General features: G+C 45.5%; 1 protein-coding gene and 2 pseudogenes across 1 annotated transcript in view; 2 read left to right on the plus strand and 1 right to left on the minus strand.

The window, feature by feature from the left end:
• The window catches only part of POT1 (protection of telomeres 1), a 67,998-nt gene that overhangs the window by 11,746 nt on the left and 43,314 nt on the right, over nucleotides 1–12,938 (plus strand). Inside the window, exons 4-6 of the mRNA XM_066633548.1 lie at nucleotides 4,613–4,717; nucleotides 6,857–6,907; nucleotides 8,986–9,100. Coding sequence (XP_066489645.1) covers nucleotides 4,613–4,717; nucleotides 6,857–6,907; nucleotides 8,986–9,100 — 271 coding nt within the window. The remainder of the gene's footprint in view (nucleotides 1–4,612; nucleotides 4,718–6,856; nucleotides 6,908–8,985; nucleotides 9,101–12,938) is intronic.
• LOC136657748 (5S ribosomal RNA) lies at nucleotides 10,866–10,982 on the plus strand (annotated as a pseudogene).
• LOC136658245 (5S ribosomal RNA) lies at nucleotides 12,812–12,930 on the minus strand (annotated as a pseudogene).

Below are 12,938 nucleotides of genomic sequence, written 5' to 3' on the forward strand. Positions count from 1 at the left end.
TAGTAGGGATAATTTGTGTTGAATATGAAGTATGATAGGACAGTGGCATAAATAACAAAACATACGTCTTTCCTCAATTATGTTATGGACTATACTTTATCATGTCCTGGTAATTTGTTTGCAGAACAAGCTTTGTTTCCCTCTGTTTTTGTACTTTTTTTTTGGTAATAATTGAATCTGTCTGTATCACTTAAGTTAGCATTCTTTCTTTCCAACGCAAACATTACGGTTTGGGAGTTTAAATCATTTAGAGGAGCATTGTCGGAGACTGCTGAGTTAGCAAAAGGGCTGCGTGTTGCCCGGTGTTCTGCGCAAAGCTGTCGGCTTTAATCAGCGAGCATTTTTATTTGCAGTAATCAAATAAACACCCGAACAAAAGGCCCCGCCGTAAAAGCTAATGGGAGTGCAGGTGGCGCGAGATTGAACGCAAAAGGAGAGACTTGGAGGCAAAAGTGCTTCCCGGCGAGGGCCCATCCATCTGAAGGTACTTAGAGGGCAAGGATAAAATTGAGACGGCGCTTTGAAAACGGGCCATGCCAGGATTAACTAAAGTAAAGGAGCCTTTAACTTGCACTGCAATTCCCTCTGTTCAGTTCTATTTTCTTGGATATCTCGCTTCATTTCCCTGCCTGTCAGTAATATAGTCTATCAACTGCTCTTCTCCCCCGCCCTCCTACCATTTGCTTCTCTGGAAGTCTAGTATGAGTCTCCAGTCCGGTATGAGGAGGGATGCCAGGGAACAGTGGTGTGCTAGAGGGGGGCGGGGTGGGGGGTGCCCCCGCAGGAGGATAACACCCACTACTGGCCAAAATTTTTAAAATCTTGCTGTGCTTGAATAGTACCATCATGTTATATATCAACCAATGCGTATTTTCACGCGGAATGCAATAGAACAAGCGACATTGAAATATCTCTAGTCTATCAAAAGTTATAACCAAAAAACGAGCAGGAGTGGGTCGGTGGTACATCACCATGTCCTCTGCTTTGGGGCACTGCCCCATCTGTTGCATGGGAGGAGGTCCATCATAGGGGTGATGCACTGGCCTCCCACACCGGGTGACAAACCTTGGTGGCACCCCGGCCAGGAAATACAGGCAGTTACCATTTTCCCATTTTCTTTCTCTTTGGCTCAGCTTCTTTTAGTTCAATAACTGCAGGTGTGGATAATAGTTGAGGGCAGGCTGCCGCACGGTTTGTGCACAAGGCGCTCCAGTGTCTTTATATTTGTGCTGTCTGAGATCCAGCTGCTCACTTGGAATAAGCAGCTGGTTGGTTTGAAGCACCAAAACTGTTAAGAGACTTGAGTGTCTCATGGAATCGGAAGAGAAAGGCGCCCATGCTTAAATCTACCCCACCGACTGGAAAGATTCTTCACATAGTTGTTTCATGCTAAGCTACAGAAAGCCCTGGTCTTGTGACTCTTTTTGAGGCCACCTGGATGAGTAAGGCAGTGCGCTTTGGACAAAAGCATCAGGTGCTGCAAGTGTTATCACTGTAGCTGGAGCCATAAACAGTAGCCTCCTTGTATTCGTGGGTTCCATATCCGCGGTTCTCAAATTCCCCGTTGCGCTCATGACTTGCCTCTCTTTGTTTGCGAGCACTTTGCAAAAGGCAGCTTTTTCTTCTTTTTTTTGCTTTGGAACATTTAATGTTCATGGAGAGTAAATAATATATTTAAGGATTTAAATGCTCCTTAAATACTGTGATTCTCAAACAGCTGAAGTTTATCTCATGTGGCTCTTTACATGGTCAGCCCTATCCTAACCTGCACTGGGACAGGCAGACCAACTGGTTAGGAGGTGGTGCAACTTAGAGTAAGGGGATATTTATCCCCTTACCCTGTGTTGCATGACAGCCAACCCTATGGGGCTACTTGGTTCTGCGCCAGCAAATCCGCTGATGTGAATTTGAGTGGCCCGTGTAAGGCTGATCAAGGCTAGAGATGGTGTAAGGATCTGGCCTAAGTTGCTGAGGTCAGTCCTACTCGCCCAAGCCCAGTCCACCCACTGGCCTGCCCTTGTCCCAAAATGCTCCTATTCTATCCTCTCAACACCATCTCCCTCCCCATGCCAGCTGCACTCATTCGGTGCGAACTTTCCCTCTCCCTGTGGGATCAGGCACAACATCCTCACACTAGCCTACCCTGCTCACAAGGAGGTGCAAACGTGCTTTCTGGCATGTTTGTGACGCTCCTGGGCTGGTGCAAGGACTTGGTCTGGTCCATCTGCAGGTAAGGCTTGCTCTCCAGTTTGGCCAACCCTCCCTTATAGTCTGATTTTGGGGAAATGCATTTCTTTGCTGTCTAGATTAGCCTTCTCAGTTAAATTATTCTTTACTCTTATTAAGCAAGGGGATTTTTTTAAGGCTTTTTGTACTGCAGCAGAAAAATAATTATATAGTAATGCTTATGGAAAAATGTACTTCTATCCTTCGTGTATTTAATCTGCATTTTATTGTAGTTTACTTTGATGGTTTTTTTGGGGGGTGTGCTTCATTTACATGAGTCTCTTTGCTTTTATAAATGCAATCTAAATTTTCCCACTTCATAGAATGAATCTTTGAATTTTGATTTCCTAGGAAGTTATTCTTTTCAACTAATTAAATATAGCTATGAATATCTAGTATGGATAATGCCTAGAATATGGAATACCTTGGTTTTTTTGAGTGTTTGAGAATGAATGAGAAGTGGTTGGAGATGTAGAGCTTCTCCCCTCCCTCCTCCCCAGGGCATGAACTCGGGTTTTTTTCATATTTTTGTCTGGCTAGGGCTTGAGGGAGACAGGAGAATGATCTTAAGGCCACTGCTCATGCAGTACTTTGATCTCGTAACTTAGTGGTTCCCAGACTGGGGTGTTATGACCCTAGCCTGGGAGAAAAGGTTGCTATCCCATCAACGGGCGTGGTGACCTTGCAAAAGTGCTCCCATGATCCCACTGCCGCTGCAAAACTGGGATTTTTTTTCAACTCACTGGGAGTTACTATCACCCTCCAAAGGGTACAAGGAGCCTGTGGACACCTCTGTGAATCTCCCCACGCCTAAGAACTGCTGCAGAATGCAGTTCGAACCCACTTCTCGTTTTTGGAATCAAGAGAAAATCATTTTCCCGATTTTCTTCCTTATTCAGTGTGCAGACCAGAGAAGTTGGCCTGAATCATATTGAAATCAGTGGGGCTTCAGCGTGCAGACCAGAGAAGTTGGCCTAAAACATGTCGAAATCAGTGGGACCAATAGAATTTAACTGTACAGTTAAATACTGACTTAAGTTGAATTTTGCATGTACCTAGATTCCTCTGGATTTTATCCCTTGCTGACGTAAATCTCTAAAATTGAGCATAATTTATAACAACCTCAGAAATAGTCATGCACTCGCTTTCCTGTACAAATTGCAAGGTACATGAGTTTCCCTTTTCTTATCCATTTGGTTAATAACATTCTTTATTTTGTCTTCTGACAAGGCAGTGATAAGTACAGCAAGATTTTTTTTCAAATGGGACCATTGCATTCAAGCTTTATTCCATTATGGTTTCAGTGTAGTTTTCAAATCATTGACATATAATGGAAAGTGCCATTGCAAAAGCCAGTTTCCATAAAATGAGATTCCTTGACTTTATGCTGGTTTGACTGTTGAGCAAACATTGTGCACAGGAGCAAGTGGACAGTTGGCAATATCTTTTTCTTTTTGATTTATACATCCGTATGGGCAATAGCATCTTTGAGAATGGAGTTCTGCAGTCCTCAGAATTTTCTTTCCATGCATCATCCTGACCTATAACGAGTAACTAGAGGGGTTTTTTTCTTCCCCAGTAAGATAAGTTTACAGCCTAAGGCTGAAATCCTAACCAATTTTCCAGCATTGACCTAGCTGTGCCATTGGGTCATATGCTGCATCCTGCAGTTGGGTGGCAGTCAGGGTAAGAGAACGTTTGTTCCCTTACCTCGGAGCTGCGTCGTCCTTACCTGGCTGCTGGTAAGTTGGTTAAGATTGTGCCCTAAAAGGGCGACCCTCCCTTTCAGATGGGCTGATATGGAATGTTGCAGACTTGCCATAAAGCACACTCATGTCTACTTCAGAGTCAGGGAGGCTGGCGCAAGGATGTGTGCTAGCCTCTTAACGCCAGATCCCCACTGGAGAGGGTACGTTTGTGCTGGCTGAGGGTGGCACGGGGGGTTGGAGAGGGTGGTGGGAGGGCAGAATGAGGGTAGTTTTGGGTGGGGGGAGAGTGAACCGGTGGGCAGACCAGCCTCATGAAAGGGGGTGGGGCCAGCCTCTGGAACTTAGGCCAGATCCTAACTCCCCTCCTGGCCTGCCCACCGTTAACACCAGGTTGCTCAAATGTGTGCCAGCAGTTTCGCTGGCTTGGATCCAAGTAACCCCATAGGGGTGGCCAGCACACAGTGCAGGGTACTCTGAATTGCACAGCTGTCACCTCCTCACCTGTGCTAGATATGGTGTAGAGTAGACCACTTGGACTGCCCATTCCAGTGCAGGTTAGGATTGGGCTTGTAAATCTCACTGAACGCAATGGGCTTACTTCTGAGTAAATAAAACCCACCATTTTCAAACACCTCTTTGAATAACCTGCCAATTAATAAGATGTTTGCTTCCAACAGGACATCATGGTGGTAGCTGGATTCGGTTTGGCTAAATCTACCAGTGGAGATGACAGGCATGGCTGTCAGCTGGAAGTTTCGGAGGAAACGGGGTCAACTATTTATGTATGTTGTGCAAATTTCTTTTCTTTATTTTTCCTTGTTCTACAAATGATCTATAATGTGATTATTTGATGTCATGGCAGAACTGTGAGTTGCCTCTGTGCTGCAGAGAGTAAGATGCTTGAGAACTGGTGCCAAGGACATGGGTTCAAGATTCCTAGCACCTTACGCCTGGTGCTTCCTGTTAACATCAGTCAAGTTTTTTTTAAATATTCAGGCTACCGGCAGCTTAGCATCCCTATAAGCTTGAATGCTTATAGCAACCTGTATAAGGAAGATAATTTTTGCCCTGGTTCCAAACTATGTTAATGGGTGCACAAGGGACGTTGTGACAGGATTCCCCCATATCTGTGGTTTTTGTATCTGAAGGGGCCCTGGAACAGATCTTCTGAGGATACGGTGGGTGGTCTATACTACTCTATGCCTTTAAATGTAGAGTTACTAACATTTTTCAGAGTGAAGTGTGCATAGCCCTGTCTCTGCAGGATTGTTCGTTGGGTTCTTTTGGAATAGTTCCAAGGTCTTTCATTTGTTTAGGTATCCAATGAATCATAAAATCTAGGTATCGTAAAGAATAAGTGGAACGCAGAACAGACCATATTGGACACTGCTTTTGAATCATAACTAGCATATGTTCTAGACCCTTAAATTTAATTGAAGCCTATTAAAATTGAAGTGAAGTACATTTCACGGAGTGCTGCTTCTTTGTTTAAGAAAAAACTATTGGCCCTTGCCAATTTTTCTAATAATATTTAGCATTGAATTGACTTTGGCCTGGAACATTAGCAATCTTGCTGAAGTGGCCAAGAGCATATTTTTTTGGTTAATGTTTGCTGTGATTTCTACAGGTTAGTAACTAGGCTATAAATCTGTTTACATAGTGATTACTTTATTTTGGACATTATCTAACAGCAAACATTTTGATAGTCAAGAGATTTCAGTGCTGAGCTTGAAAATATCCGCTAGCATAAACCTGGTTCTTAGCACTTGAAGGACTGGGAGGGTCATTTCTGTAGAGTGTTTGCCAGCCTGGAAGATAGCCCAGATGTGGCAAGATCCAGAATTTTGACCTGAAAGCTTATACTCTTCACTTTCTCTCTTGCTCTGTATATTATGGAGTATTGGCTTTTGTGACAGGACTCTCCCATTTTTTTCCTAGAAGGGCTTCTGTGCGTTTTTCAGCTATGTAGTGGCTCGAACATCAACCAGTGACGCTTCCCCAGTGTGTCATCTTCACAGTGGGAATGTGGGCATCTCCGGGTACCTGCGGATCCAGTTATCCACTGTTCCCCACGCCCATTACCTTCATTTATCTTCATTACATTCACACAAAGGGAGACTAAGAGCGGAAGTTAACTTCCTGTTTCCTGTTAACAATTACTTGGGCAGCCCCATCCTAAGCTTCCTGGCGCTACAGGGGTGCCGAAATGGCCAGCCCCCCTCCTGGGGGAAGGAAACATTCAGTAGGATGGGGCCAGGATCTGGCACTTGTGCTGGATCCTAACCCCAGTCCTGGGTGACCTGGAGCAGCTCTGGGCCGCTTGGATCTGCACCACCACCTCTTTAGGTAGCGCAGATCCAAGTAGCTCCATTGGGTCTGCTGTGGCATTGCCTTGGGTAAAGGGATCCCCTTGCCCTAGGCTGATCTGCAACCAGCCCCAACCCTGTGTTGGATACGGGGCAGGCCAGCCAGCCTCCCCGTTCTAGCGCAGGTTAGGATTGGGCTGCCCGTATCTTATGCCAACTTGAATGAAAGTTCAATATCATTTAATACATGAGTCTTCAAACTCTGGCCTGCAGTGTTACAAGGAAAGCCCCTCAGGTACGGTGGTGGCATAGCTCCCAAATGACTTTGTCTCGCAAACAGTAGTATGCTGTGTTCTGTCCCCTGATGAACAACAAACTTCTTAGTGATGTGGTATGGGGACAAGAGGGTCTTCCGTTAAAAGAAAAAGAGTTTTCAAAAATCAGTGGGACATTCCCAAACTCTTGGACTTTTTTTCCACCTAGCTCTTTGAATCCAAGATTGTTTGTTTAATCATTGTGTGTCCAACCTTGCTAGAACATTGGCAGGAAAAGCTTTTGAAATAATCTTGGTTGTCTAGCAGTGCTTGAGATCCTCAATTCTGCTTTTCTCCCCAGATTTGTCCTAAGTCGTCACGTACAGCAGCTGCTACCGAAACAGTAGCAATGGTAATATTTTATTATTTATTTATTTTATTTTTCTCATTTTTATACCGCCCTTCCTCCAAGGAGCTTAGGGCAGTGCATGTGGTTCCTTTTTTCCTTCCTTTTGTCCTCACAACAGCCCTGCGATGTAGGCGAGGTGACGTTTGTGTTTTAGTGTTTTTTGACTTTGAAAATAAGCGTGACATTGCAGGTTCAAGGCTTGCAATGGAAGCTTGCTGCATCTTTAAATGGGTAGCGGAGATGGGTGTCAGTTTCTTAATTCTCTGATGAACATCTTCAATAGACAAATTCCCCTCACCAAGTAAATAAGGCATACCAAATTATGAACTGATCCAAATGCACCCTACGTTTGCTTCTCTTTTTCCTTCATTGAGGCCCATATTCTAGAATATGTCCACAAGATATTTCTTACTTCTTGTCTTATATAAATCATTCCTCTTCAGGCAGCATCATCTAATCAAACTGAGCAGGCTAATTGGCAAACCTGCTAATTTTCTGCTTGCGCTAAATGGTTGGAGCTGGTCTGAAAGTATTACGGCTATTCATTAGGCTAGCCAGCGGAACGAGGCGATGAGAGAAGTAATTAAAATGCATGCAATACCTTCTGCCCATTGTTGGAAAGTGAACAAATATTTACAGCCTAGCAGGCTTTCCAAAACTTTATTAAAATAAATTTGCGGTGTCACAAGAGGCAATAATTCAGGGGAAAAGATTTCCTGACATGCATTCAAGCAGGTGACCAGGTTGTTCACTGACGAGAGCCATAGGGGAATTTTCAGTATCTCAAAAATCAGCCTGCCCAGGTCTGTCTTTCTCATTGGATGTGCTGGAAAATGTGTTTTTTCTCTGGTTTTGCAAGTAGGCTATACTCATGTTCCCTGTAAAATGACCTGCCTGTGAGTTTTTAACACCTTGTGCAGTAAGTTGATACAGTGGGCCCTCAGTATCCATGGGGGATCTGTTCTAGGATTCCCTCCCACTGATACTGAATTCTGTGAATAATGAAATCTGTGGAGGGGGGGTGGTGCCGGCAAACCAGAAATGCCTTTCAGAAGCCTCGCATGACCTCCCCATAACTCAGAAGGCCTCCCAGACACTCCTTGAAGACATTTCTTGTTGCATCAGAGTGGTCCTCTGAGACCCTCTAGCTGTGGGCATCACTGTTGGCAACCTTCAGTCTCAAAAGACTATGGTATCGCGCTCTGAAAGGTGGTTCTGGCACAGCGTCTAGTGTGGCTGAAAAGGCCAATCCGGGAGTGACAATCCCTTCCACACCGGGAGCAAGTGCAGTCTGTCCCTGGTCTGTCTCCCTGGCTATGGGCCTTCCTTCTTTGCCTCTTTGCCTCAGTCTGTTGGCCAAGTGTCTCTTCAAACTGGGAAAGGCCATGCTGCACAGCCTGCCTCCAAGCGGGCCGCTCAGAGGCCAGGGTTTCCCACTTGTTGAGGTCCACTCCTAAGGCCTTCAGATCCCTCTTGCAGATGTCCTTGTATCGCAGCTGTGGTCTTACCTGTAGGGCGCTTTCCTTGCACGAGTTCTCCATAGAGGAGATCCTTTGGGATCCGGCCATCATCCATTCTCACAACACGAACTCAATACAAACCCTTATAATATTGTGAGAAGGGTTGCTCAGATTCTAATGAGCCAAGATCCATAAGGTCATCCGTGGATATTCAGATCTGCAGATAAGGAAGACCCAGTGTATTTGTACAATGATCAAGTGTTTGATCAGTGACAGTTGTACCCAGTCAGCAAAATAGTGTTGCATTCACCTTCCAGAAATACAGAAAAGTGGCATTAAAAGTCATCAGGTTGAGCTCCGGCTGAGATCTGCACCCGTCACAGGGATCTCCTGGTTGGGCTGACCTCTGAACTCTCAGTACCATTGGCAGTGGCAGTGCCCCAATGAGTAGCAGTGCAGGGCTTTGCCCAGAGTCTACAGCAACCTGGTGCCAGCACTGAGGAAATGATTATGTATTTTAATAGGAATATTGTCCAGAGAGAAGAAAAATTGTTATTCATTGTGTATCAAATACCCAGGTCCTATATCTTTACGTGATCGCTTTGTGTTTTGTTTTGCCAGTCTGTTGCCCCGAAGTACACGTATACCCCATTGAATCGTCTCAAAGATGGTACTGTTGTGAACCTGTATGGTGCGGTGAAATTCTTCAAGCCTCCGTATGTAAGCAAAGGAACTGGTATGTATTATAAACACAGCAAATTCAGAAATTGATTGATGGGTAGTTAGCTGCCCAGGTTCATTAGAGTAGAAGGCAGCGTGCGCCTGCAGGGTCCCTGGAATTCTTCCAAAGAGTGTTGGACTTGGAGGTTCGTCCCCCTCCCTGCCCAGAAATGCCCTGTTCCTCCCACCGCTTGCCCCTTCCGCCAACTCACTGGTGCCTGTGGATGGTGGCCTCTCTGCTGGCTTGTGTGCACAGCTGTCAGCCGTTGCCCCGGTGACCTCATTGCGCTTGCCTGTGGAACGTCACTCCTGCCAGCATCCTTGCACTTCTGCCAGCTGGTAGGATTGGACCGTAATCTTGGTTAGCTTCAATGGTGAAAGGAATTTAGACATGAGAAGATGAGATAAAGAGAGAAGTGTATAACCCCACAGACTGCTTTTGCTCTCCTCAGAATGACTAGATCGGTGTTTCTCAACCAATGGTGGGGGTACCACCAGTGGTACAAGTGGTATCTGGTGGTACTTATGGGAACCCCTGCTGCCCAGGGGGAACGTGACACAACAACGGCAGTAGAAGACTCCAAAGCATGCTTTTTCCATGCTCAAAAAAAGATCTCCCATCCACCCTCAACCTCTTACTGGTGTTTGTTACATCACATCTGACCTCCCAACCCAGAAGGAACTGGCAATGATGTCATCACCAGTTACTTCTGGTGGTATTTCAAATAGGAGGACTATGTGAAGTGGTACAGCAGAGGATAAACATTGAGAAACACTGACAAGATCAGGCAGCACAAGAACTTCATCAGCTGCGGGTAGAAGTCTTTCTACCACTGTGGATCAACATTCTTCCATTATTTTTATTTAAAATTCCCAATGACTTTTATTAAAAAGCGAATGCTCAAACCAGAGAGCTTGTGGTAACGGCTCCGAAGCAAAACGCGGCTAAAGTATTGAAACCCATGAATGTTTTTCCAGATTCCGTTTATTGAAAGTTATGAATGAAACACCATGGGGTACAGTAATATCTACCATTCCTTTACAAATCTGGTAATTAAATGTAGTATCAAGAGCTTGTATAATGGTCCATCTGCTATTACTAAATAGTATACCATATGCTTTCAGTAAAATGGAATTAAAATGAATATCATATATATAGCTTAATCTTGTATTCACTGATATACTAAAAGTATTATTGCTTGCATGAATCTGGACAATATCTGTAGTCTATAATTTTTTTATCTTTATTTAGGATGAAGCAGATTGTTCGACAGAATTAAATTTAGGTTGTTAGGCCATTGACAGAAGTCCTGCAGGGAGTTTCTAAAATGTTTAGCTTTTTCATAATACTTAAATCTTGTGTTCTGTCAGAGACACTGTAATGGAAATAAATATTATTTTAATCAGCAGTTCCAGGAAAACATAAAAAGCGTTTTTCTTACAGCTCAATCCTAACCTGCAGCTCACACAGCTGGACGGCATGGTCTGTGTTATATTCTGCACAGGTTAGGAGGTAGCTGCCGGTCTTCAGAGTAAGGGGATATATTTCCCTTTACCCTGGATAAAGCTGCAGAACCCTATGGGACTTTCGATCCGCACTAGCTATTTAGCCGGTGCAGATCCGGGAAGCCCAGTGTAATGCTGGGTGGTGCAGGAGGGGGGTTAGGATACGGCGGAGGCTTGCTTTGCCAAGACACCTCCTTTTGGGTGTGATCCTCCCCTTGTTTTACCCTCCCCCATCCAATTCTCCTACACCACCCTTCCCCATGACCCTGCAATGCACCTGCCATTGTCACCCTGCACATGCCTGATCTCATCTGATCTCGGAAGCTAAGCAGGGTCAGGCCTGGTTAGTACTTGGATGGGAGACCGCTTGGGAATACCGAGTGCTGTAGGCTTGTACCATAGCCTTTCAAGACTAAAGGTTGCCAACCAACCAACCATTGATACTCCTGATTGCAGCGCCGACAGGCCGGTGCAGGCTGTTGGGCCAGTGCTGCTAGCTCATGTGTTGTCACAAATGTGCCTTAAGGGCACATTTACGACTCTCTGAGCCAGCACAGGGGTAGCTACGCTGGCTTAACTGACAGTTAATGAATGCTACTAGAGGAAGAGCTGGTTGTGTGCGTGCGGCCTCCCCAGCCCCCAGAACACCCCCCCCCAGAGGCCCAGCTCTGGTAGCCTCTGGAGGGTCCATGTGGGTCCAACCCCACATTTTCAGGGACCCATGCATAATGAAATCTGCAGGTCCAAAATCTGCAGCTATTGTGGGCCTACTGTATTATTATTTTTTAAAATGGGATTCTAGCTGGCTTGGATGCAGAGTCTCTCTCTCTCTTTTAATCCTGAAATCTGCGAAAAACCATTTTATTTGGTTTTTATTTATTATTTAATGGGGGAGTACATGGACAGTGACTGGCTTCATTAGCTGACACTATACCACCTATATGACCTATCTACTACACTTTTAAAGCAATTATCATTATAATGTAAACTTTTAATAAAAACACATAATACTACTTTCTGCACATCTAACTTTGGAAAACACCAAAATCTGTGAAAAAATAAATCCATTGTCTCTCTCCTTTTCTGATGGGTTACCAAGTGTCAATTCCACAGTTTTTCTTGCATTAGATCAGAAAAAAACAAATGGTATGAAACAAACTCCCTTTCTGTTCTGTTTTGATGTTTATCAGCTGTCACCTGCCTCAAGTTGCGCAAAGTGCTGTGTACTTTGGCAGTGCAGCTGTCCTTCTTTGTCACAATCTGATAGTACTTAATGATAGATATGTTAGTAAAGAAATACACAACTGTGGGTGATCAGTCGCACCCCCCGCAATGCATCAGCTTTTGTTGTCTTCCCTAAAAGATGTGGAATGAATAGAAAGAAACTAAGGGCAAAATCCTAAACGCGCCTCGGGCCGGCACAAGTCCCTTGCGCCCGCCCAGGAGGGTTGCAAATGTGCCAAAAAGCAGGTTTGTATCTCCTCTAGAGTTGGCTGGGCTGGTGCAGGGATGCGCGCCAGCCCGCAGAGGCTGAATCCAGCCTCCATGCTGACTTGTGCAGGGAGGCTTGAGCCAGCAGAGCTCAGCCAACGCAAGGGTCTGGGGAAGGCGGGGACTAGATGGGAGGGAGGTGTTCCGTGGCAGGGGGAGGGCGGTCCCGGGGGTGCACGGTCAGAGTGTGGGAGACGAGGCTGGGACCCGGCACATATGTCGGATCCTAGCCCCGTTCTTGAGCGGTGCAGAGTGGCTGCAAGCCACTCCGCTCTCTTCAGACTTAGGCCACCTCCAGAGGTGACATAAGTTCGCAGAGACACATTGGGGCTGTGGTGGCTCACCCAGGGGTAAAGGGAAAGAGTTTCCCCTTACCTCCAACTGAGTCACTTTGGGCCCCTATGTTGCACTGGGTACAATGCAGACCTCCTGGCCTGCCTGTTCCAGCGCATGATAGGATTGCACTACACAATTAGAACGTTGAAATTTTGGAGGGAGGGGAGAATTTAAGAAAAGCAGTGCTGTCTATGAGTCTGTGATGGATCGGATCTCCATATCTGCTCCTCCTGTTCTTGGTCCACTGAATTCTAGAGTTTGTAGCAGAGCTGGTTGGCAACCTTCAGTCTCGAAAGACTATGGTATAAGCCTACAGCACCCAGTATTCCCAGGCGGTCTCCCATCCAAGTACTAACCAGGCCTGACCCTGCTTAGCTTCCAAGATCATGGTATAAGCCTACAGCACCCGGTATTCCCAGGCGGTCTCCCATCCAAGTACTAACCAGGCCTGACCCTGCTTAGCTTCCGAGATCAGACGAGATCAGGCATGTGCAGGGTAACAATACTGCACAGTTAACAGA

Source organism: Tiliqua scincoides, chromosome 7, assembly GCF_035046505.1.
Source record: "Tiliqua scincoides isolate rTilSci1 chromosome 7, rTilSci1.hap2, whole genome shotgun sequence".
Classification (NCBI taxonomy): Eukaryota; Metazoa; Chordata; class Lepidosauria; order Squamata; family Scincidae; genus Tiliqua; species Tiliqua scincoides.